At 39.0% G+C, this 26789-nt stretch overlaps 1 protein-coding gene across 24 annotated transcripts in view; it reads left to right on the forward strand.

Moving 5' to 3' along the window:
- Positions 1-1229: 1229 nt before the first annotated feature.
- Positions 1230-26789, forward strand: part of RIMS2 (regulating synaptic membrane exocytosis 2) — a 448889-nt gene continuing 423329 nt past the window's right edge. For all 24 annotated transcript variants that reach the window (XM_050971294.1, XM_050971305.1, XM_050971301.1 and 21 more), the window contains exon 1: positions 1230-1399. In XM_050971294.1, the coding sequence (XP_050827251.1) occupies positions 1230-1399 (170 nt within the window). The remainder of the gene's footprint in view (positions 1400-26789) is intronic.

The raw sequence follows: 26789 nt of genomic DNA on the forward strand, positions 1-26789 counted from the left end.
TGGGGCTTAGGAGGGGACGGAGGTATGGGTGCTCCGCTGCCCTCCCGGGCCGCTCGCCCTCGCCTTTCCCTCTGCCTCCATTTCCTCCTCCCGGGGCAGGCGCTCCTCAGCGCCACATCCTCCTCCCTAGGGCTGCACTCGGGAACCGGCCCGACCGAGCGGGTGCCCCTCTCCGGCCACCCTGCGGACGGCAGGGGCAGCGGGAGCGGCGGGAGATGCGGGAGCGGCGGCCGCGCAGCGTCTCCCCGCCCTCCCCCTTGCCCCCCCGCGGCCGCCGGGCTCGGTCCTCCCAGCGCGTCGCCGGCGCCTTGGCTCCTCCTTGTCCTTCCTCGCGTGATTTTTATCGCGTCCATTTTTTGTGCGGGGATAAATAAATAAATAAGGGCAGCTGCCATCCGCTGCCCCCCGCCGCCAGCCCGCGCGGCGCCGCTAGGGGCGGCAGCCGGGCCCCGCATCGCCCCGCGCCGCTCGGCTCAGGAGAGGGAGGCAGCGGGGCGATGCAGAGCCCCCTCCCGTGACTCCGGCTCTTCCGCCATGCCATGGGTTAGGCGGACTCCATCCCGCAGCCGAGAGGGCACCAGCCAAGCGAGGCGGCGGCAGGAAGCGGCGCGGTCCGGCAGAGGAGCGGCGGGAGACGGCGGCGGCGGCGGCGTGAGGCGAGCGCGGCGCCCCGCGGCCCCTTCCATGGACGGCGGCGAGGAATTATGAGCCGCGGCCGGCGGCCGGGACTGGCGCTCGCCCGCTGGGGCTTTCCCCGCTGCGCGCCCCGGGGCGCCGGGGCTCCGCTCTCGTACGGCGGCAGTTGCCCCCGTCTCCTGACCCCCCGACGCTCGCTCTGTCCCCCCTCTCCCTGCCTGGCGCTCGGGGTTGGGATAATCTCGCTCGCACCCAAACCCCAGCGCTCCCGCGACTAATCCTGCCCTCTCCCCTCTCCTTCCCCACCCCGCCCCAGGCCCTTCCTCTGCTGCCCTCTCCCCTCCCCGCTCCCCCTGCTCACCCCCCGGGGCACCTCCGTCCCCGTCCTCCCGCTGCCGCCGGCGGCCCGGCGGGTGGGTGCGAGGTCGGGGCTGCCGGGCACCCCGCCCCTCCCCGGCGGGGCCGTCATTAGGCTGCCGGTTGATTACAGGGTATTGATTTGTATGTGCTTCTCCCGGCGCCGGCCGCTCCCGCTGGTGCTGCTGGAGTTCGGGCAGCGCTTCTCGTAGCGGCGGCGGCAGCTCCTACCAAACATGTCGGCTCCCGCCGGGCCCCGGAGCGGCCCCGCCGCTCCTCAGCCTCCTCCGGCCCCACAGCCCGAGATGCCGGACCTCAGCCACCTCACGGAGGAAGAGCGGAAGATCATCCTGGCCGTCATGGACCGCCAGAAGAAGGAAGAGGAGAAGGAGCAATCCGTGCTCAAGTAAGGGCGGGCGCATCCCTTTTTCGTTCTCCCGGGCCCGCGGCCGCGGAAGTCTCTCCTCTGGCCCCGGGGGCGGCACGGCCAGGGCGGGAGAGAGGAGTCGGGCTGCCGGGGTCGGGCAGGGGCGCTCTCGGCGCCGGGCGAGTGTGGGGCACGGCGGGAGGGACCCACGGGAGCTGCCAGGGACGCGGCAACGCTCGGCGCCTGCCTCAGTCGCGCTCCGCGGGGCGGCTCCGGCTCCGCACGCCCCGGCGCCGGCGGGAACCGGGCGCCCAACATGGCCGCACAGGTGCCGTCCTCACCCGGCGTGTTCCAACGGGAGGACGGGGGTGGGTCGGGGCGGCGGTCGGCGCCGCCGGAGGGGGCGGACCGGCAGCATCGGGCCCGGTGCCGGCTGCGCGGAGGGCTCCGCGCTGGTGGCGACGGCCCTGCCGGGCGGAGCGGCACCACCGGGGCCTGGGCTCCGGCCGCCTGGCTGGGTGGGTTTGCCACAGCCGCCATCTTCCCCCGACAACGTGTCTGCCGCCCGCCCCCGCCTCGCTGCTCTTTCCAAGCGTGAGCCCGGGCGCCGGGGAAAGCGGGACGCCTTCCCCCTGCCCAGCGGGGGCGTGGGGGTGGCCCCGGCCCCAGCACCAGCACCAGCACCAGCACCGGCACCGCGAGCTGTCCGGGGCGACCTGGCTCAGCATTTGAAGCTAGCTGTCCAAAGCCACCCTGCCCAGCTCAGCACCGGGAGCTGTCCACGGCCACCCTGCCCAGCTCAGCACCGGGAGCTGTCCACAGCCACCCTGCCCAGCTCAGCACCGGGAGCTGTCCACGGCCACCCTGCCCAGCTCAGCACCGGGAGCTGTCCACGGCCACCCCACTCGGCCCAGCTCAGCCCCGGGAGCTGTCTGCGGCCACCCGGCTCAGCCCCGGGAGCGTCCGGGCAGGAGCGCGGGGCCCGGGAAGCGAGAGCTTTCCCGTACGCCGTGCCCCGCTCCCGGGGTGACACCGGTCTCCTTGAAGGCCCGGGGGTCCCGCTGCCGTGCACAGCGTGGGTCACGCCCTGCCACAGTCGGCTGGCAGACACTGAGTAAAGTCGAGAAAACTGTTCTCCCTTCGTGATGGAGTAACCACGCTGACTTCTAGTGGCTTAAAAATAAGCAGAGCTAGTGCTGTCATGGACTTGACTTTGATGAGTGTGGTGAAGCTGAAGCTCTAAGCTCTGAGCGGTTTTTTTTTTGGTACCAAAATTAGCGTTGTGTCTTGGACATGTTAATTGCAGCTGGCCTTTCACACTCAGCACCTGGAAGCTGTCTTCTGGGCTTTAGTTGCTGACTTTGGAAGTCTGTTTCCAAGATTCATTGCATCATACCAAAAACTTCAAATATATTTTGTGTGACAGCTCCTAAATGTTGAGGAGATCTCCTAAAAACATTTCAAAGTCTGTTTAAAAAGGTTTTTTGTTGGATGAACATTCTGAAGCACGTCAGTGTAATGTGAGCACTGGAAATAAAGTACCATACCTTCTTTTGTCACCACATCTTAATATCTTGCTCTACAGTTTGTTTGCTATTGGGATACTTTTATTTTGAAACAATTTAGACTATTTTATTAAGTTGCATGATATACCAAAATAAATGCAAATTTTTGTCTAAAATTTCTGCACTCTTAAAAATCATTAACAAAAATGAAAGTTCAAGTTGGAAGCTGCAGGAATTCAAGGAATTAAGGTTGCTATTATTACATATTTTAAATATATAATAATAGCATTAAAGTTTTAAAGAAGGCTCCTGTCAACTTTTGCTGTGGAGAGTAATATTTATGATCAAATATAAAGTAAAACATCAGTACAATACGAGGATCAGCTTGAATGGTTAAGCTTGCAAATGAAGAATAAACTGTTCTCAAGTAAGGGTAAGGTAAAACTAACTCAAGAAATTAAGCAGAATTGTTTTCATTTGTAATACTGAGAATCTTGGAAGCAGACAATGGGCAAAGAAAAGGTCTTGATCAAACCTAAGGATAAAATTTATGTGGGGTTTAGTTTCTCATTATGTCTCACTAAAGTGTCCTCTTGTGTTCTGTGTAAGCTGCGAGAGAGATGGTAAGGTGTAAAGTTTATGCATAAAAGATAGCTTAAAGCAGTGCTATTAGGAAAATGCTATTGTCAATGGAATTTGAATAGATGGCCCACAACATTTTAGAGGGTCATGAGAAGTGAGTTGGTGTCACATGAATAACTCACCAGTTTCATTTTTCTTAAAATGAAGTGTCTCCTTGAACCATCAGGTACATGTTTAATCTAAAAATATCTACTGATTTATCAAGCACAATGCTCCACCAAAGTCACACCAGCATATTTATGTAGATATTACTGAGTTTAATTCTCTTGAGAGATATTTTCCTTCTGAGAAAGAATAAAAAAACCCTCCCATGTTTATATGAATGAACTACTGTTATTGCATAGAGATAAATATAGAGCTAAATCCTGTAGTCTTTGTTCAAGTGTAATTCTCCTCGAAGGCAAGTTTCTTTTGAAGTGGAAGGTATTTTTGCCTCAGCAATAAAATTGTGTCATTTCGTTCCATGGAGAAATATAGCAGGATTAAAAAAAAATGCTGAAAACAAGAGCTGACATTTAGAGATATTAACACAAGAACTGTTCAAATGTTGAAGAAAGCAGCAAGCATGTATTCCCTCTATTTATTTTTAAATCATATATGGTGATTGACTGTCAGTATGAATGGCTACTCCCTGGGCTCTACTTCCTTTCTCCATTCTGTTTCTATCTTGTGTTTTTCAAATTCTTATGCTGTTCCCATCACTGTGGTATTTGAGCCTTTTCCAAAAGAGCATTAAGTAGTGTGACTCACATCTGTAATGTGGACTATTTATTCTTTTCCTTTCACTCCCTGGGGTAAAGATGTGTGGATTTAAAATAGATACATAATTTCTCCTTATGCTTGTTTTACTCTTTTTGCGGAAAGGAAATACAGATGGTGTTGAGTTGTAATCTGTAGCAACTAATAGTGATCGGGTCAGCATGAATTCTTGCCAGGATTTGATGGAACATGATGGCATGGAAAGCAGAAGCTTTCCAGATTTGCTCTGTCCTTTGGCCTGGTTTGGTCTGTGAAATACGCTGAGCTACAGTTGTGCACTGTGTTCCTGAGGTGGAGCTTCTGCTTTAAAAAGGATGGGTGGCAAACTCTACCACCTCATTCCGCTCCCTTGTAGTAGTCTTTGTGGTCTCTCCTTTCTTTTGTTTTAATAATTTGTACTGCTTTTTGGGCCCCTCTCAAAGTTGTCATTGTTCCTTGCTCTTCACTCTTATCACATGCTTAGACTGATGACAGCTTTGACTGTCTCGCTTCTGGAATTTTTGGGACCCTTGGAGTGCATTTTGAGTGTTATGGGCTAAGAAGTTGTCTTTTTGACAAGGTTATTGAATATAGATTTTGCATAATATTTAATATGCGTAATGCGTGACAGAGTGAATTTATGTCTGTACTCTGAGTGTAAGTCTTTGCTGTTTGAAGAATATTTACATATTTTCAACTTTTTTCTTTGTGGATATTTGGATATAGAATTTTTGATGATCACTTTTCCTTTAAATTATGCACATCCTTCCTCTTATAAAATCTGGTTTTGTGTGTGTAAGCTTTTTAAGAGATTTTAGACAGCACATTTCCTCCATACAGACTGATTTATGAGATCAGTCTTGTGCTTTTTTTACTTTTAATTTGTACTTTATTTCTGTGTTGAAGAACTGCGTTGAGAGAATGCACACAGGAAAAAAATAGATGTTAGGATGCTGCCATTATTTATTAAGACTTCTGTTTCAGTCGGTGTGATGTGCATCTACACTTTCCTACTTGAAAAATCACAAGTTTCCATCTTCTTTGCTGAGCAATTCTAAAGATAAAATGCTCTCCTCACAAAGTCAAACTCATGGCTCTGAAAAGACATGTATTTCAACTTTTCCCAAGTGTTTGGCCCAGCAGTAGACAAATTTTCTCAAGAAATTTTTTTTAATGAAATATCAGCTTTTCATATATTTGCAAAGCATTACAGGTCTACCCTGTAATAGATTTATTGTAAAAGATTTCTTTTAAAAGTGTGTGGCTTTGTCAGCTGATTTACCTAAGAAAGGTGGAAACATAGAGGATGGTGGCTCTCTGTGAACCACCACTGTCAAGTCCAGAGTGAACTTTAGGAAGGTACAACTAATTGCAGGTTCAGTTACTGTGGTAGTGATTGCACAGACGTGGTAAAAATGGGGTAGCTACACTGAATGAAACAAAATCTCTGACAAGCAAACCTCAAGGGAGCTGGGCTTTGTGAGCTCTGTATGACACTGTGAGTGAGGTGTGGGGCAGGATGCTCACCTGGGGAAGAGGAAGCAATAAGTTGATGGCCATGACTTACGCAAGTGTAAATATCAGACTCACAAAGCTATTGTACTATTATATATATAATTATCCTACTTTATAAATAATCAGCTCTGATTTAAACTGTCTTAAAAGCATTGTATGTTTTGGATTTGGATTTCTGGGCTGGAGAGAAGAAGGACATATATGTGGTGATTATTAATTTTGCTTTTGGAAAATGGACATATGTATAGGAATTCCTAAAGTTTCTAGAGAAAAAGGCAAAAAGATTTGCTGTTGACGAAATAGTAACTAGGACTCCAGGCAATGTTAGTTATGTTATGCTCCCATAATTTTACATTGCATTTTGTTTGAATTTGGAGTGCTGATTAGAACAGTTTGTTCTAATCTACACCACTTATAATTTTGCCCTTGTTTCTATGTGTTATAAATTCAAATATGGTCCAAGTAACATTAAAAGTAATAACTTTATGCAGTATAAAATAAGTGATAGTGGAAGTTACACAAATATATATGTCTATAATTGAGGAGGATACTTGCCCTCTTTCCTGCCCTGCCATGTCCTCTTCCCTTCCTACCACCTCATTCCACTCCCTTGTAGTATTCTTTGTAGTCTCTCCTTTCTTTTGTTTTAATAATTTGTACTGCTTTTTGGGCCCCTCTCAAAGTCATCATTGTTCCTTGCTCTTCACTCTTATCACATGCTTAGACTGATGACAGATTTTATACTGTAGATAATACTTGTCGGGTTGTTATGGCTTGTACCATTTGCTCTTCAAGAAGACTCATTATTTACAATTCTTCTCTGAAGAACCTAACTCACTTTTAGACACTGTCTACCAATGACTAAAGCAGTACTTCCTCTTAGTGACTAAGCAGAATATATTTGGAGATTATACAGTGCCAGTTACACTAATTATTTGGCTTGATAATTTTCATGTTGAGTAAAATTTTAGAAGACTGCAATAGTGCTGATGTTCCCACAGTCAAGAAGTACAAGTAGGATTGGTTGGATGTAGAAAGGCTTGACATCATATGGGGCTGAGAAATAATCTAACAGATACAGAATTTAGTTAACAAAGAACCCCCAAAATAGACATTCAACACCAAATAGTATGTTCTTTCTGGAGTCTTGTCAAATAAATATCTTTCTGCACTTCTTTGAAAAAAAAAAAAAAAAAAAGAAAAAAAACCATTTTATTTTACATCTAAAAGAGAGGAGTGGTGATCATAATTTTAAGGTGCTGGGACTGTATCCTAGAAAGCAGTGACTGGGTGAAATGCAGTAGTCTCTGGAGGTGAGGTTAGCGGACTGAACAGTCCATTCTGGATTTTGTCTGCATGCATCTCTGAGCTGGGTAACACTTAAATAACTGAGAATGTCAAATAATTGATTTTTCCATTGAAACAATGGCTAATTAGTGTATATATTGTAAGTGTCAAAATACACAGAAGTGATAAGTTACTGCAAAACTGGTGTAAAATGTGGTTTTATCCTGCCAGTGAAGTATTAAAATACTTGCAACATATTCAAAGTTCCATAATAGGGAGGAAAAAGTAAATTGATAGTTTGAACTTGCAATTTAAATCCAGTGGAATGGGATTTTCTTCAGCTTAATGCCACCCCTCACCCTTTTGCTTTACTGGCTTCCTTCAAGTTTTGTTACAGTCAGAATGCTAGGGCAGTTTCTAAGACCATTAGACCAACTTTTTCCAAGAAGGAATATTTTGGTGTGATCTTTTCTTTTCCCTCAACATCTTCACCAATGATGCATTTTGACAGAAATTTTGGGAGATAAAATCCCAAGAACACATTAAGTGATGGGTTATGATCTCACCTGTTTTGCTGCAACAGACGTTATATGTTAGCAATGAGCTTTGAGGTGAGGGTGGTTTTTTAAGTTAAGTTTAGATCACAAAGACTGTTTTAATAATATGTTTTACTATATCAAAGTTATTGGCTGCAATTTACCTTAGACAACCTCATCTCTCTAAGAGTGGGCAAGTCTTTGTTTTAATTTAAACTCATAAGCAGGAAGAATCTCTTGAAATACTAGTTGTCTGCAAATGGCATTCAAAAGCAGTCATTGTTCAGGCAAAGTTATTCATATTACAAATCTGAAGTTCATATTAACCTATATTATTTTCAGTGCTTACTGAGCTTAGATCTCTTTTGCAGGACTACATGGTGTAACAGGAGGAGCTGTTACATCCTTGAAGTAACTCTGTTGAGGGTATATTATAGTTTATTAATAAAAACAGTTTACACCAAATCTGGTAGTGCATTTGTAAACTCAGTAAACTCCATCAACTTCCTCTCAGGAGTTGTTTATACTTTTGGTGATCCAGTAACATTGCAAAATCAATGCTGTGCTCAACAGCTGCCTCTGCATGATGTCATGTGGTGACTGTCCTCACGTAGTTTCTCCAAGCTATGGTCTTGAAGCTGCAAAGATGTCAGTAAGGACTGAGACTGTAAGAGTTAATGTAACAAACAGTAAGAGATTGTATAGGGGAATAGCAGAGCATATAAGAAGTAAATACATGTAATTTTTGGAGAGTAAGAGTTCAAAGCAATTTCTGCTTGTTTCTGTAGTTGAAGTTGCATTTTGATAAAGAAATCAAACTCATATATTTTGATAGAGGAAAAGTAATAGTCATAATAGTTGACTTTATGTATCTGTATCTTTAGGGGTTTCTAAGTTTTGATATGAGGCTATAAAGATTTTTGATTTAAACTTTAAACTTTCTATTAAAAATATAGTGAGATATCGTGTTTGTTCTAGCAGGAGTTAGCAAGTGTTTTAAACGAGTCTGAGTACTTCTTTTTTGAAAACTCATAAGAAAATCTTTAAACTTTAAATAACACATAAAGCCCATTATTTTCTTTGCTTACTGTCTCTGTGGGGTTGGTTCTTTCTTCTTAAATCTCATATGAGGTTGTTTAAATACTTCCTGATGACCTATTCTTTATTTGACATTAATATCTTTAAGGTTAATAATTTCTTATAGCAAATATTATATTGTATTTGTACTCAGAATATTTAACAGGTCATAACATTACTAGATATTTGATATAATGTGGCATTTTGGTTTTGTGTATTTTTGAGGGCAGACTTACTTTAGAATGTGTACTGGCTTAAGCATAAGAAGGACATAAAATTTTTTCACCTTTAAATAAAATTGTGTGTTTGAAGCAGTCAACCTGTTTTGGAAAATGGCTCACAACCATCTTTCGTATAACTTTTCAGAAATGTGTACTCCAGTGTGTTAGCAATAAATCTTTTTTCATATAGTGTTTATCTAACTCTTTGTGCATTTATACATTTTTCTGATTACAGAAAGGATGAGTGAGAAGAAGTGATTTTAAAGCTGTTTAAAGGCCAGAGAACACATAGAATAATAAAAAACATAGCTTGTTGTGACCTCAACAGGTCTTCCAATTAATCCTTTGCCTCAAGGCATGACCAGCTCTTAAGACAGCAGTTTCTGACACTTATTTGTATAAACTATTGATTTGCAATTGTGAGACACCACCTAACCAGTGGAATAAATAGCCTTACTGGCTGAGGCAAGGGCACATAGCAGATGATGCATTGAATTCCAGCTAATCATCTCTGCAAGTGCTGTGTTGCCGATGTAGCAGAAAGTGAAGAGTGGGCCAAGCAGATCCTAGGGTAAAGCTCCTGTATACAGTATGAAAATATTACATTTTTCAAATTATAGATTGCTACTGAAAGGTGTGAGAAGAATGACTACACTACCTACTCAAACAGGGATGGAGATTTGGAGATTTCTTGAATTCCCTAGATAATTTGTCTCAGTTACTCAAAGTCCTTATCCTTACCACTAGAATTTTCCCCCTACTGTTAAACCTAAATCTCTTTTCTGCCATTTGCTACTTACTCTGTCCACAATGGAAGTGCAATGCAGTTTGTTATTTTTCTGTTTGCAGCAACCTTTTATGTATTTCATAAATGTGATCATATCTCCTCCTATGTATTTTCATCACTCCTTCCTGTGGATTCAACAAGCCATATTATCTAGATTTCTGACCGTTCTTGCTGCTAGTCTTCATATATACTTTTTGACTGTTTTTGTTTTTTTTTTTTTTTAATAGTACAAACCCAGACACATATTCCAAAAGTATGGGGAGAGCATGAGAATAAAACTGTCTTGCACAGAACTCTTTCCTTGTACAGACACTGTCACATGTGTTTGGGGTTTTTCTTGTGGTACAGCACTTATGGATTCATGGTTAGCTTGTGATCTACTATCCTTTCACCATGCTTTTCTGCAGAACTCTTGTTGAATCAGTCATTCCTCATTTTGTATTTTGAATTTGATTACCTCAGCTATGCAGTGTTTTTCTTTAGTGCCATTGAGTTGTATTCTGTCTATATCAGATGCCTCTTATGAATTTTGCATTCAATTTGCTTAAATAAAATGCACAACAGTCCTTGGAGCAGGAATGAGGACTTGCCTCTTGAGAGAGAGAATGCTAATCACAGATATTTGACTTCCTCTTGCCTGTCCATTCTCATTCCACACTTGTATGCCTTCATTGACAGGATGCAGAATAAACTTTTCCAGTTTTACCCATAACTTGTTTATTTTGGAAGAGAGAGCTGTGTTCAAATCTCTTCCTGATAAAGGAGGTCTTTCACCAACTTGGAAATATACAAATTCTATATTATTTTAAGGGAAACAGTTGCATCTGGTGCCATATTTATTCAGTAGGTTCAAGATTTTGGTTGACTTACAAAAAATTTGACAAAAATTTGAGGTCCCAAAAAGACGTAATTATTAGGGGTTGAATGAAGATAAGAAGATGGGTAAGTGGAAGTGATTTTCCATACTCCTGACTGGAAAAGTCTGCTCACACCATTCTACATACCAAGGAGCTCTTACAGGGGAGAACCAACACTGGCATCAAAATAAATCCATCATGAGGTGTGAGTCCTCCTAAAATCAGACTTCTTTAAGTTCAGCACGCATAGAACTGTTTGGTTAATGAACATCGTTGCCTCAGTTTCCGTATCTTTTTCATTCCCACAATACATTGTTCAAAGCTTGGATTACACTATTTGAGCCCAGAAATTCTTTGGGATTCTTCTGACCAGATCTGAATGCCTACAGAGGAAGACATCCATTTCTGAAATCACTTAGGTTCAATTTGAAGCAAATGGAAATAAAGAGGTGCCTTTAGGATGTGATACATCTCATCTTAAATTAGACATTTCAAATAGGCCAGATGAATTGCAGAGCCTATTTCTGGCTGTGGACTTAAAAAGAAGATAGAGGGAATATGTCAGATGAAGAGGTCTATTTCACAGACTTCTGGAGCTAGGTTAGTTGAGTCTGCCTTGCAGAGTTCTTCCTTTGAGAGTAACTCTTCATTATTTATTTGGTCTAGTAAGAATGCCATAGATACTTTGCCAGCTGGCGCTGATGTTTATGGTTCCCTAGAAGCTGTTTGTGAATCTGCATATTTTGCTTATATTTCTATCAATTATTAATTAGGATATGCTTATTTATCCATAACTTTACTATTTGAGAGTCACTGCTGGGAACTTGAGTATGCTTCCCTTCTAGTCCATGGTTATTCTTAGATTTGGCATATTTTTTATACTGAATTCAGAAAGCCTTTGAAGAATGAGATCTAAAAGCAGACCTTGGGATATAGTATCTTTCCAGCATGTGGGATTAAGCATGCCCATCATCAAAAGAACATTGCAAAGAAAACCTTCCAATGCCATTCCCCAATAAGAATAACTAACAAATATTTTAAGGTAGAATTTCATAGATGAAACTAGTCACATTACTAGATGGGAAGTCGCAAACAGGATTTGTCTACTACTTGTAGGATTAAACCAGTGTAACACTAAGACCCAAAGAAAGCTCTATAAACTCAGTTTGACAGTTTCTTTCCTTAACTCACACACCATCTCTCTTTTGCTATGTATTGTTTTAATGGGATTTGTTTAACTACTGTGCATTTACAGGCTGATGGGTCACTTTTGATGGTAGGGTGTTAAAAACATTCTGTTGTCCTGCTATGTATTCTGAATTCAGCATTTACGTGCTTTGAAAATCTTGATAAACAGGTATCTATAGAATATGCTATATGGTAGGTAAATCAAATATATTTTTGCTGAATCAGGCCCTAGGACAGTTTGGGAGCATGAGTTTTGATTCAGCATGGTTTCATTAATTTGGCTAGTCATTGCGATTGTGATTCATTTCATTCTGTGTAACCGACTGCTGCACAGTAAGTGACATCTGAACCATGCATTATCCAACAGCTTGAAAAATAACATCACTGTCACTTTTAGAAGGCTGAGGATTATGCTTTTATCAAACACATGTTTTTTACTAAAGTTAAAATGCTTCAGGAAAATACTGTATTTTTTCAAACTACTTGTAACGTTGCAGTAATGAAGTGATGAAATATCACGGCAAACACTATGAACTATTTAAAATTAGAAATTTCATTTTATTCTGTGGATAGAATGAAGCAGCTTGTACTTGTTTTTATTAATGTATTAGCTTTTTGGATTGGTAGTAAGGTTATGCCTGTTGATATTTTGATGGTAGTCTGATTTACCTATAAGTAGTAAATCTGATAGGCTTAGTTTAAGTCAATGGTAAATATTTCTAAAGTGTTGATATTACTTCCATGCTAATGTATATTACATCAGAAGACATTTCAAGGGAAGTAGTAATTCTAATTTCTTTGTGGAACTTTACCAAAAATTCCAACAGATTTTAAAGTTAAGCAAAATCCCAATATGATTGAAAGAAATCTGTATTTTTACCTAGTACCCATATTTCTCTTAAAAAACTGTATCTTCCAAGTTTAAAAATATATATAAAAAATCCAACTGTATTTTTTTCCTGCCCTTTTTTTTTTCCTGTTTATGGTTCATCTGAAAATTTGCTGTAGAGGATGCTTTGAAGGCACTGGGCCAAGAAAAGGTGCTTTAAGGGTAGAGTACAGAGAAAGTACTTGTTATTTGAAAGCCTTGAATTCTGTCTGGTTGATATCTGAAAATGCAGGTGGCCAAAGCTGAATGAAATTCAATGTGCTACAGCTGAGCACTAATGTACATTTATGTATTTTGAATTTATTTAGACATGGTTGGAAGATAGGTGTTTTTAGCTATTCTGTAGAGTTTATATGAGCTTGTCTTCTTCAGAATTTGCAGAGTGTTCTTGTCTGAAATTTGGTCTGAGTTATATATTCCCAAGCTTTTATTTGGAGAAAGACAAAATAAACATTTAGTTATATTTTTAACTTTTAGTATGAAGGGTGATATTTGTTCTGCATAAAGAAGAGTGATAAAAATGATAGAATTAGTCAGTGATAACACCGTGTCCTAACTTAATGCCTCAGATATAAATAAATATGTCTTAATTAAGTAAGACCAGTTAGTTACAAGTAAGAAGTTTGTTTATTAAAAGGAATATGGGTTAAAATGGTGCCTTTGTTTAGATTTATAATTTTTCCTAATAAAACTTTAATAATCATAAATCATTCACTGAATCTGGAGTTTCACCATGGAAACTAAGTTGTAGTTCAATAGGTGTTGATCATGTGGTCATTATAATAAGTAAAAGCACTGATGTATATTTTTTCTTGTTATTATTGAAATAATTAATGATATGCTCCTAATTTTATTTTTAAAATAAAATTAGGTTAAATATGAAAGAGCAGTTTAGAATTGGTAACATGTTTTGTCACTCTTCATAGCCACAAGGTTTTTCTTTGATAAGGGCTTAGGAGTGTTTTATTATAGTAATCCACAAAAAATTTGTATTTCAAAGGGACTGCTGGTCCTAACATGAATAAGACTAAACATGATGACCTATTTTAAAACAGCTCTTGCCTGCCATTGAAACTGCTAGATTTTCAGTAAAGCTGCCCAAAAGAAAGATGTTGGTTTGTGTTAAAAGAGCGAAATAGCCATTAAAAATCTTCTCTCTTGGACATAAGTACATTTTATTTAGGTCCTGAATGGTATTAGGATGTGGAAGGAGGTTTGAATTCTACAGTGCCTTTCTACTGCTTGGTATGTTTGGACATTGTTAGTATGTTTTTAGTGACTGTTTGAACATCTGCATAACAGTTTTTGTAATTACGTCACCAAAACCTATTCTACCTTTAGTTTCAGTTTAATAGAGATTGTCTTCAAAATTTTTCCCAGTACGCCAAACAAAGGAAGGAAAGGAGTTATTGAACTGATGCCCACCAACCCAACTATTCTTTGCCTTTTAATTCATATTTAAGTTTATATTGCTATAATAAAGGGAAACTTATATAAAAACTTATATGGAAGCATGTAACTCACTAGATTCATAACTAAAAATGGTATCACTTCTTCTGGTGTGAAGGAAGTATTCATGCTGCATTTACATGTCCAGGTGTTGGGGTGAAGCTGCAGGGTTTGCAGAAGACACCAAAACCTGCCCACATGTCAGAAAAATTGGTTTCTGCCAGCTCCAAAATGGATCTGCCACTGGCTATATTGTCCATTAGTGACACTGCTGGACAGTCATACATTAACTCTGTGGATAATGTATAAGAGAAGATTAAAAAATCTGTGCAACAGCTGTGAGAGAGAGGGAGTGAGAAAAATATGGGTGAAACAGCCCTGAAGATGCCAAAGTCAGTGAGGAAGGAAGGGCAGGAGGTGCCTCCAGGCACCAGGGCAGAGATTGCCCTGCAGCCCATGGTGAAGAGCATGGTGAGGCAGCTGTGCCCCTGTAGCCAGTGGAGGACCTCATGGTGGGCAGGTGGATGCACCTTGTATGAAGCTGGGACCTCATGGAGAGCCCACTCTGGAGCAGGCTCCTGGCAGGTACTGCAGCCTGTGGAGAGAGGCACCCACACTGAAGTAGGTTTTTGGGCAAGACTTCCAATTCTCCAGGGGCCCCATGCTGGAGCAGGATGTTCCTGAAAGACTGCATCCTGTGGAAGAGACCTGGAGCAGTTCTTGAAGAACTGTAGGCTGTGAGAAGGACTATGGTGGAGCAGTTCAGTAAGGACTGTATCCCATGGGAAGGACCCCACATTGGGGCAGGGGACAAGTATGAGGAAAAAGGAGTCACAGAGATGAAGAGCTCTCAACTGACCACAATGTCCCTGCCCCCTCCACCTGCACTGCTCCAAGTGTGGAGGTAGAAGGTGCATAAGTGAAGCTGAGCCTGAAAAGAAAGAAGAGGCAGGGAGGAAATGTGTTTTTAGATTTTTTATTTTCACTGTCCTACCCTGTTATTAAGTGTCAATAACCTGAATTAATATTCCAAAACTGGAGTCTGTTAACTGGTGAGTGGTCTCTCTGTCCTTATCTTGACCTATGAGCTTTTGCATCATGTTCTCTGCCCTGTCCTGCTGAGGAAGAGGAATGAAAGAGTAGCTTGTTGGGTGTCTGGCCAAGGTTAATCCACCACAATATTTATTTAGAAAATTTATTTGCAAAGTCTAACCTGAGCATAGATGATACTACTCTTCCTGGGTCCCTGTGGAATCAATACAGTATGAAAAAGAGAGGCTTCTCTAGAAGGCAGATCTGAGAGGCTAAATTCAGCTCCAGAGCCCCAGGCAATTCCTGCTGTCAGTGCAGCACCCGCAGCTCCATTGCCAGCCCAGCTGCTCCTTCCTGCCTCCATGACACCATCATGGCCCTGGTGCAAGTATCTGTTGAACTGCCTAACAAAACTATTTCAGGGAGGTTAAGCTAATGAAAAAATATTTCCCCCCTTCATCACTTTGGCAGAGCATCTTTTTAAGCTACAGAAAGGAATTCATCTGATTTACTGTACAGTCCTACAAAATGCTGAGCTAGCACAGCTGAAGGGCTGAGAGAGATTAGCTACAGTACTTTTGGTGTCTCTGAGAGCAATGGAATTATTCCATTGCTATTCCACCACTATTTCCACAGTCTACAAAGACTGGTTTTGTTGCAGTCATTGAGAAAACCAGTGGACAAACATGTGCAAACTAACTTTTGATTTTGAAGTTGCTGTTTAAGGTCTGTGAATCAATGCCACCAAAATCAGTTTTGAAAAAAATTTTGGTGAAGAAAACAAAATGCTCATAAAATTTTTCTGCTGAATAATTGGAATTGGAAAGTCATTAGTGTTATTACTTTAGATAGAACTAGGTTTTGTATCTCCATATTAAACAGCAGGTTTTCTTCTTTAACACTTCTAAAGCTCTGATTTTCAGACATAAGTTAGTTCAGCTCACAGGAAGAAGACAAAAAGGCGAGATGAAGTACCTCAGATGACTCGGTTTGAGTGAATGAGCTCTGTAAAGCTGTGTTGTTCCATTTTCCAATGTGATCTGGGACATAAATAATGAAAGGTGTGTAGCAAAGGCTGTAGTTGTAATTGCTGCACACATGCAACAATTTTCACAGGTGACTGGACAGTCTTTTTGTTGTGTAAAATAATGGGACAGCTGCTTCACCCCTAGTATTTCAGATTTTGTATGGGAAGATCTTCTGATTATTTAAAATGTGCGATGGCTTTGGCTCTAAGTTTGTTTGCAATTTACTTGAAATATATGCTACATCAGTATTTTTCAAAAGAGGACACAGAAATAGTTTCTGTTGCTGTTGCACAATGCTACTGTCTATGCCGACACATAAGAAAAACATAGACCTTGCATCAAAGCATTTAATTTTTTTTTATAATCACAATAAAAGTAATTGATTCTCCTAAGTTGCAGGCTTGCAGACTTACTTGTGCATTTGAGATGTAGCCTCATTGGCTTAATTGAATTAAAAAAAAGTCTGAGAAATGTAGCAATTAAAAATATTGCCATGCTAGTAGCAATTTTCTGGATGCCTACCTAGCATTCTTATTTTTAAGCAATGCTATATTTAGAAGGACATTTCATTCTTTCAGAAGAGAAATGAATCTATCAGGACTAGGACAATTATGTAGGAATATTAAATATTCACATATTTTGTACTACTTGGTTGCTAATATTAGCCCAGTATTCATGAGGACCTACATTCTACTATTGGTTAGAATTTTTTTCTCTTGGATTGCTGTAACTTTCATCTTTGATCTGCATTGTATTGAAAAATAAAACAGATGTCTCCTTTCTTATGTCTCCCCTCTAGAGTCCTGGTAAAAATTACAACAAAAACAATATTTTAACATGTTAAGATGTGTAATATCCCCAAATAACTTTCATGATCAAAGCCCACTCTTCTGCAAAGATTTGCTGCCCCCACATTGGAATAAATTATACATTTAAAAAATGTCGTATTCATTCAGAAGCCAGTAATTTTATTACAACTTTGTTTTGAACTTTTTTCCTATCAATGTCAGAAACACATTTCTGGAGGATATAGTGAGCTTTTAGCTTCTCACAGGTTAATATTTGGACTGTTTCAGTGGCTGGTTAAAAATTTCCAGTGCCTGACTGTACAGTAACTACATTTTTGTAGTACTGGAGCCTAGAATGTCTGTGTTAGTGTAAAATGAAATACCAAAAGGTCTTTCCTCCTAATGCTATATGTAAAGAAGGAGCGCTTATATGAGATGTTTCTCTTGCTAGAAAATGAGAATAGAACTTCTACAGAGATCTACCTGAGATGATAATGGGTTTATTCTGAAAAATAAAAGATATTTTGAAAGACATGTTCACGTTTAACAAGAACTTTTTCTACACAAGAAGTTATATATTTCTTCCAATGCTCCAAATAAGTTTTAAATCAAGTAAATTGTAGTTTAATATTTTTATTTTACTTTCATTTGAATTGCACAAGATAGGATTTCCAAATTTTTTCATTTTAAATCCATTTTGTAGGGAAAAGTATTCTGGGAGATGACCATTTAAGTCTGTCAGTTCTTTGTATTTTAATACAGACTTATTTGAAGCTGTTCATTTCCCCCATCTCATTTTTTAGAGATATGATGAAGCTTGTAAGAAAATATTTGGTTTAGACCCTCTCACTGGCAAATAAAACACTTCATAGCTTTCTTGTTTTGCTTTCCTGAAAATTTTGTTTCCATAATGAAACAACAGAGCTGAATTTTGGTTTAACTTGAATTCTTTTATTCAGTTAGAAGTCTACTAATGTCATTAGATCACTTCTGATTTAATCTTATTGTGAAAGAAAAGAAATTACCCCCATCATTTCTCATCATTTATGTCAAAACCTCTAAGGGCCATGCAGGAGTGAGAGACTGCAGACCACCTTGCTCCAGCCCTGTAGAATTTAAGCCATGAATTTGTACTTCCTGAGCTGTCTCTGCTGCCTGATGAAGAGTGAAGAGAACAGCAATCTGAAGTGAGGTGTAGAGCCCTTCCTGGTGAAATCTTGAAACAAATGAAAACACAGTCTGTCACATTGGAATTGTAAGATTTTTTTGCCTTCTTACTTGATAAAAAGTATACTTATTTTATTTTATTTTCACTGTACAGTCTTCCTAATTTCCCGTTAGCAGTAAATTAACATTTACTGTTACCATTGCTGGAGCAGGAGGTGCATGTAGTGAAAGCATGGGTTGTGGATTGACTCCTAATATTTTGTGGATGTCTTTGTTTTTCTTACACAGTAAGGGGTTTTCTGGTAATTTCTGTAAAGATTGATATTATTTTCCCTTCTAGGAAGTGAATAAACATCATAATAGCTAGTGTTCCAGCAAATGTAGATGAATAGATAAAATATGTAACTATTCATATGATAATACGATTTTAATATATAAATTAAAATTCACATATTTATATGTGAATATCTATATGATAAATATAAAATAGATAAAAATAAAAATTGACCCACCTTGTCCAGAAATAACCTAGCAAGAGTAACATGACAGGTATCTGTTATAACTATTGAAATTCATCTAGCTGTCCACTGTACCTGTAAAATGTGAAGAAGTTAGCAAGACTTGGAGTCTTAGTGGTTTTCACTGTTGCTTCTAGAGCATGCTCCTTTATTTTTTTAAACTCAATTGCTTGATTAAACTGATACATCTTTGACTATTCTGCTACCTCTGGATACTTTTGTGTATCATCAATTTGTGCAATACACACAGTATAAAGGTTCACAATTTAATAAACTGAAATTAGTGTGTGTTTCACAAACATGATAAAGCCTTGGGTTAAAGTTCAAGAATAATCACATGTGTAGCAAGTATTCTGCTTACAGTAATAGAAAGAGAAGGAGCTGAAGGAAATTGCAAATTGATATTTTCACTTATGACAGCAGCTTTTATGTAGATACAGCTTCAGGTTTTTGTTTGTTTACAGTAGATAAAGCGAGGACAGTGGGGCTTTCAGTGGTTCTTGTTCTCTACAGTTAGCTCATCTTTAAGGGCACGCACACTATTTGAGTTACATGAATCAATTTCTATAAAAATGTTTCTGGAAAAAAAAATATTTGAAGAACATTTCTGATTTAAAGCTAAAAGAAAGTAATTTCAATAATAAAGTGTAATATTTGAAGAACATTTCTGATTTAAAGCTAAAAGAAAGTAATCTCAATAATAAAGTGCAAAGTAGAAGTTATGAATGCACTTAACTATTACTAAAAATCTGAAATGTCATCTGTATCTGTGTACATATAATTTTAATAAAAAAAAATACAGCTATGTTTAAAAAATAAACAATAGCTAGTCAATATCCTTTGGGGTCTCATTAAGAAAATCTCTCTGATCCAAAGTTTTTTACTTTGCCTTTTAAAATGTCTTAACACTATTTTATCTGTAGTAGACAATATGTAAATACAGCTGTCATATTGCCTAGAATGATCTTTGTACCTACAGCTTTCTACTAGCTCTTTTTGGAGGAAAGCCCCTATATTTCTCTTGCTAAAGAAATGGGTGCTAACAAAATTAACTGCTGTCCTGATAAATTCATCCAGTTTTGTCAAGTAAGCATCAAAGTAACATTATTCTAAAAGAGCCTATTTATTTAATGTTATTTCTAAGAGCTGGCATCTGATAGTTGAAGCTTTTTTTTGTGCTGTCAGCTGCACCATTTCCAACTGAAGTACTGTTTTTAATTTGCTTCTGACAGACAGCCTTGCCAGTCAAAATGCGTGAGCCTGGTTCCCATCAGTTTCTGTTCATTTGCTTATTCACTTCCTTGCTTTGCTACAACCTAGTTGTGCTTTCTCAATCTGTCAGATACTCTTAAAGGAAGTTGTAGTCTACATTTCTACCCTAGTTTTGTTTCCCCATGTTTCTTTATTTTAACAATTTGTTTTATCCAGTTTTAGTTAGTGCAGATTGATCTACATTCTTTGGAGGATTGTGTCAAGGTGCTTGTAAGAATGACACCAAAATGCTGAATGTACAGTGAAATCACCCAACCCTGTTTCTGCCTGTACTGAAGAGGAATACAAAGCTTTTTAAAGGACTGCTACTTTCCATCTCCAGCTGTTATGTGGGTGTTTCCTGGACAAAAGTGGAGAGGGAATTGACCTTAACATTTGTTAGCAAGTTTTGGAATTGTCTGCACTCTCACAAAGAAGGAAGTGATTAGAAACAAGAACAAATCTGACTTAGATTATCCTTTTGCACTCCCAAAATTCATTTTTACTACTTTGAACAAATGTTGCCCCTGAAGCAGCACAAGTAGGTTTTGTTCCTTTCTCTGGGCTTTTGGTAAAAATAGAGCAAAAGCGCATCATCCACGAGACTCATATCTTAGTGTGCTCATCTTTGTCTCTCTCTTTCTGCTTCTTTTATTTTCTGTCCTTGAGGAAGGATGTTATTATTGCAAAAGTTTTCACTGGGAAGTCTAGTGGTTGAAAATAGAGAAACTTATGTTTCAGGTAGAATATTATTTTCTACTGAGTACTGAAAATCCAAGAGCTTCTCAGAACACATTTCTCAGTATCTGCAGCATGGTACATGTTCATGTTCTCTGGATTCAGATATGCAACTCAACTTTGTGGTATTACTCCATAATAGCACAAAATTAAGGTGTCTATCAAGTCTCTCCATGCTTCCTGTGTCTTGGTTTCCACAAAAAGGAAGCCTCTCTGTGACAGTCATAGTATACTATAAAAAATAGCTGATCACAGAGGTGAGGATATCTGAGTCCTGATGCATCATAAAGGATTTGTTTAGGTTGCCTTCGGTCCCCTCCTAAATTCCATTACCTGCAGGGTGCATGGCATTGTAATATCTACTACCCATGTAATATAGCAGTATCTATTGCAGCAAAACCTGTAGCTTGCCCTGCAGTCATGTTTTTAACTGTAGTGTGTGGTGATGTGGTTCTTCCAGGTTATTCTTGTTTCTTGTTGCACATGGAGGTTGCTGAATTTTATACAAGTTAAGTTTCTCATATTTTTTAGGAAGAGTTGAAATACTCAACATAGAAAATGATTAAAGCATGAAAAAAGGTGACATTGTTCTCATTTGAAAACAGAAAGTTCAGACTCCTGGATACTTAAGGTTTTAAAAACACTATTTTGTCATCAGTACAACTGTGCCACTAGGAGAAATGAGGAATCCAGAATAACCCCATGATAGTGCACTTGATAATCATTTCACTCTTAATAATCTAATCTGTCCATTGTAGTGAAGCAATCAGCTTGCTCTGCCCCTAGCTGTAATCCAAGAGTGAATAATGACATTTATTCTTGATTCAGCAGTTTTGCTGTTGAATACTACTAGGTGGGGTTTATTTGACCTGTCCTTTCAGGCCTTTTACGTTGCAGGAAAAAAATGTTTTTATATGTCAGGAAATCTGTTGCAAGGACATTTATGATAGATGAATTTAGCTTGCTGTCATAAATTTCCTTGGTTCAGAAATAAAGGTGACATAACATTGGAGGAAATAAAATGGAAAAAAAATAAAGAAAAAAAGGGCAAGGAAAGGAGAAACCACAGCTACTAATATTTCCTCAGGTTTCATTTGAAGTGATTAAAGAAGTGATCTGTGACAAAGTATTACTCTTTCCTGATCTCATCAGTGAGCTTTGGAAGCTTCCATATATTTTTCAATTTCTTTTATGGTCTTACACTCAATTTCAATATATATTATTTTTCTAAGTCTGTCTGGTTAAAATAGGAACAAAAATTCCTTGTATACTTTTTAAATGGGCTAAACACAAGATTTTATTCGATGCATAATATTTAAGGATTAAGTATGTCTATTTTGACTTCACAAGAATTTGGTAGCACTTGTTTTCTTTCTCATATTATTTTTTTCTTTCCCTTGCTGTGCTTGTTCCTTGTAAGAGGTTTTTATGATACATGTAAGTTTTGTCTAGTGCAGCTCTTACTCCACTCCTACAACGACAAAGAATTCAGCCTCAAATACAGCCTTTGGGAGATGTCAGGAGAAAGAAGGCAGGAGTGTTTGGGTTTTGTTCACTGCAACCACTGAAAGACAGTTCCAGGTAAAAAGTGATATTAGGAAGTTTTTAAGAGGAGAAAGCACCTTTCTTTTGTGTAGAGTTTTCAGGGGTTTATTTACCTTCAAATTCTACCTACAGATTTTTCTACTGCAGTGTACTGTGCATGTTCTTCTAAGCTCATGGGATCTTTTCAGATCCTCAGTAAGGTCTTGATGTACTTAAGGCTTCCTTACACCTTCTCAACCTTTTTTGGGAATTTGCATTTCATTGAGGTAACGAAAGATTATTTTCAATTTTTACCGGGATTTTTTGACAGAACTTTTCATGTGATGCTAAAAGCCAGACAGGTTTTGATATCTGGATTCTGATGGAAGAAATCTGAATTTCTGCCAGGTCCTTTCCCCAGCTCTTTGGCAGCCTCACTGGCAGGCTGGTGGGAAGCCATATTCTGCATCCTTTGACTTGTTCAGTCCCTGGTTCTTCAGCAACAGAGACAGCTGGAGCTTCCAGGATCCTTAATTCTGGGCAGCATGTCAGGCAGCTTTTTGCACAACCCGAACTCCTGATTGAAGTGGGTCAAAAAAAAAGTAATTCCAGTTTGTGAAAAAATTCTAAATATGTGTTCTTCATTCTTCCATAAAACAGAATCGCTGCTAGGCTTGCAGCTTGTATATTCCTTTCCTTATGTGAATTTTGAATGTTTTGAATGCCCTCCTCTCTGAATTTTTTTGGTATCTCAAATGAATGTAATGCCTTTCTCTCATTTATCTTTCTGTCTGCCGTCAGTGACAGAACAATGTTTATGGGTAAAGAGCACTTTCACAAATGAAATAGTGAAATGATAAGAATGTATGATCTGACATGTTTTTCAGGTAAGACAAAAATTTCAACCCAGTTAGTCTATACAGTGAGAGATTATTATTAAATTTGACTGCCTCTCTCTTTACTGGGGATTGAAGTCTCTGAAATAACCACTGAAACTGCATAAACCAACTAAGTTTTCATCCTGAATAGGCATAAAATGTAAAATTGGTTTTGTTCTATTATTTGATTAAAATGAACCAATGCTTCATTCTTATATCAATCTGGCAGCACAGTGGGCAAACCTCTGCTATGAATATTGATATTTTCTATACCATATAGTATTTAAATATATTTTTCTGTGTATTCAACGCAGACAACAAACAAAATGTACTTCTAAATATTGTTATCACTGAGTAAGTAGCCTTCTGTTGTCTATTTTAGAACAAGAAACTTCTTTAACTCCTCAGAAAACTAAATTAGTCCCATCCTTACAGAATAGTAGAAAACAAATTTAATTGCCTGCCATTCCTTGTCTAATTTATATTGTTAGCATTTGGGGGCAGCTCACAGAGTTTTTATTATTTTAGATGTTCATGGCTACTCTGGGTTATGCTAAAATTTGTGGTAACCATTTGCCCTTAAGGTTTTTTTTAAAAACATAACTATGATTGGCATTCCCCAAAGGATCTAATCTTAAATTAGCCTCTGCTTTCATTAATTTTTTGGACAATCTGGAAAAGATCTCATGCTGAAAACATATAAAGAGATATGAATAAAAATAATAAATGTAATAGAAGAATAGTAAACAGAATTAACACAAATCTTAACCTTAAATTTATTTGAAGGCTAAATCCACGTTAATCAGCTTTTTTAAATATAATTGAGGCAAACTGCTAAGTCAGACACATGGTGGATTTTTTCTTTTAACATTTATCATCAGATATTCAAAGATATGAAGATAAAAAGTATGTAAGTATGTTGTTTCACACTTTCACCTGTTTTTTAGGGTGTTTTTTGTTTCCTTTTTTTTTTCTTTTTTTCTTTTTTTTTTTTTAGTTTATGGGTTTTTCTTTTGTTTGTTTGTTCACTCAAAAATGTTAGGGCCAGAGAATAGCACCCTTCTGTTTCCTGGTTTACAAATTCCTCTACCATCTGAATTTCATGTTGGGTTATTTTTGCAAGACTGCTTTACTGGAGCAGCTCCACACACTCAGAAAGCTGCCCTTTTAATCAGGGGTCAATCTCTGGAGAAAGAATAGGTAGATGCACAAGAAGAGGTAAAAGAATAAGAGAATAGAAGGAAGATCTCTGAGGTATTCACAGATAAACAGTTTGGAGAAAAATGAAATTTCTTCTGTACTATCTTTGGAATTTTTTCTAAATTATGAAGAGCAAGTGTTCTAGTCAGAAAAATGCTTTGGAAGATGCTGAGGGTGTGGTCTTTCATCTATAGGAAAAGAATAAATTACAGTCTCCTGATTCTTTCCATTGAGGAAATTATCACAACATCCTAAAAAACTGGAAGATTTTATTTTCATATTTTTTCCCAAGTTTATTTAACATTCCAAGTGAGAAATCTTGAAGCTTGACTTGTGGGTGAAGTGTTCATCCACACTGGGAAGAATATAACTAATTCCCTCTGCTTTTCACCATTCTTGCCTTAAGCCTGAGTGACTTTATGGCACGTTTTTCCAGAATTGTGTTTATTCCTTTTTGCAGGCTACACGTGCAAATCTGCATGAAAGGTTGCAGTGCTGTGGTGCTGTTGCCAGACTATTTCATATGTATAGAAGCAATTTTCTTGGAAGAAAAAGAGGGTTTTTATTCTAAAATCCTTGAAACTGAGGAGGAATTTTTTATTATCTTGGCATTAATTTGGGGAGTGGTGATCAGTTTGGATGTTCTGGAAGTTTTTGTTGTTAATCTCTTCACCTGATATCCATAGCAGACTGAAAACATACAAAGAAATTTTGGATCAAACCAGACTTTTCACTTTTCAGCCTGGCACTTAATTCGTATCTGGTATTCCTTGCTCATTCTAAATAAGAGTTGGATTTTCTGGGAAGGGTTATGTGTCCTGATGGTGTCTACTGTGATGGAAAGACTATCAAGAAGATTATCAGGGCTTCTCTCTAGACTGCAATGTAGTGATGGAACTGAAATCATGTTATTTCTGTTCTTCAGAATTTTTGGTTATTTAAACTCCTCCTTTTTCTTCAGTTTCTATCATAAAATGGCATGCCAACCAAAAAGTCTGAAGGAGTAAATGTCAGAATATTAGGCTGAACAAAGAGACATTTGGAGGATTCTGAATAAGTAAAAAATTTGAAACTTCCTTGTGTCTTTTTTTTTGTTGCAATGAGGTGGAAGATTGTGTTGAGGTGGGGGGTTGTGCCTCTTCTCCCAGGCAGCCGGGGATAGGACAAGGGAAAATGGCCTCAAGCTGCACCAGGGGAGGTTCAGTTCAGGTTTTATTATGATGTGGTTTTGTGAGTATCGTGGTGTTCATATTCAGTCTAAGGTATTCAGTCTAAGGTTGAACTTGATGATCCTGGTGGTCTTTTACAATTTTAATGATTCTGTGATTCCACTGTTTTGGAAAGGAGGTGGTTTTCCTCCAGGTACAAGTTAGAAGGTAACAGCAGAGCAGTGGGAAATCTCTGGCTTTCCACCAAAAACCTTTGCAGAGTTTAGTCTCTGCCCATTTCCAGGAAGAGAATGAAGAAATTGATTATATTCAATCATTATGAAGTGCTAGCATAATAAAATTCTATAGGCTTACTTTTTAAGAATATCTATTGAAATCAGGATTTCTATTTAATTTTATGTTCATCTGGTGTCTTCTATTTTGTCTACAGAACATTTAAAAAAGAGGCCACCCAAAAGGTTATGATCATAACCACTTACAAGGAATATTTTGTGCTATGTTATGCACAAATATTTTGAAGAACTTCTCAGAACACAGACTTTTAGGGATTGTTGGTTTTTGATTGTTTTGTTTTGTTGTGTTTCGAAGTGGCATAGATCAAAAATTCTTTAGTAATATGGCCATGAAAAATCACCAAGCATGTTTCATATTTTTTTTTGTTGTTTGCTATAGCTATGTCTATATTTAGCCCATTTTCACCTGTTTTTTTTTTTTTTTTTTTTACATTATTGATCCAAAGCTCTACTGGCATATTATTGCCACTTGTGTTTGAATGACTCTGTGGGTCTTTCCTAAATGCTGTTTTGCCACTTCTGGGATCCCTATGGACCTAGCTTCACTTGTAAGTTCTATCCTTGACAGACTGGGTGTGCTGTTTTACCTCTGTCTGATTATGGAACCAGAAAAGCCTTTCTGTTTGCCAAATGCACAGTGTAGGAGTTGGGATTGCTATCATAGGCTTGTAATACCTGTGAAAACTAAGCTATTAATTTTTCCTCAATTGCTAAAATAATTAGAAATTTTAACTTGTCAATTAATGAGGCTCGTGTGTCTCAGGAAGATCAGGAATTTCAGTTTCTAATTTTTATAATTATTTTCCAAGCTAAGGGTATAAATTGATAGAGAAAGCAGTCACATTTGCTAGTGTGCACTCCCAAGACAGCTGTCACAGCTAGGAATTTGGTTTAATATTGCCAGGAGTGTGTTAGAAAATATACATGAAAAGGGATATAGGAAAATCAGAGATTGAAAAATCTAAGGGGAAAGCTATAGGCCATTGTTTTGAGGAACATGACACCAAAGAAATGTTATGACATCTCTCAAACTTTGTAAGACATACTGGTGGTAAAGGGCATGGAAGAATCTAACGTGGGTGAGATACAAAAAATTAAATTATGTGGTAAAATAGTCACAGATGTGTAAATGCATGCTGAGAAAAATTTTGC

The sequence above is a fragment of the Serinus canaria genome, chromosome 2 (genome assembly GCF_022539315.1).
Source record: "Serinus canaria isolate serCan28SL12 chromosome 2, serCan2020, whole genome shotgun sequence".
Lineage (NCBI taxonomy): Eukaryota > Metazoa > Chordata > Aves > Passeriformes > Fringillidae > Serinus > Serinus canaria.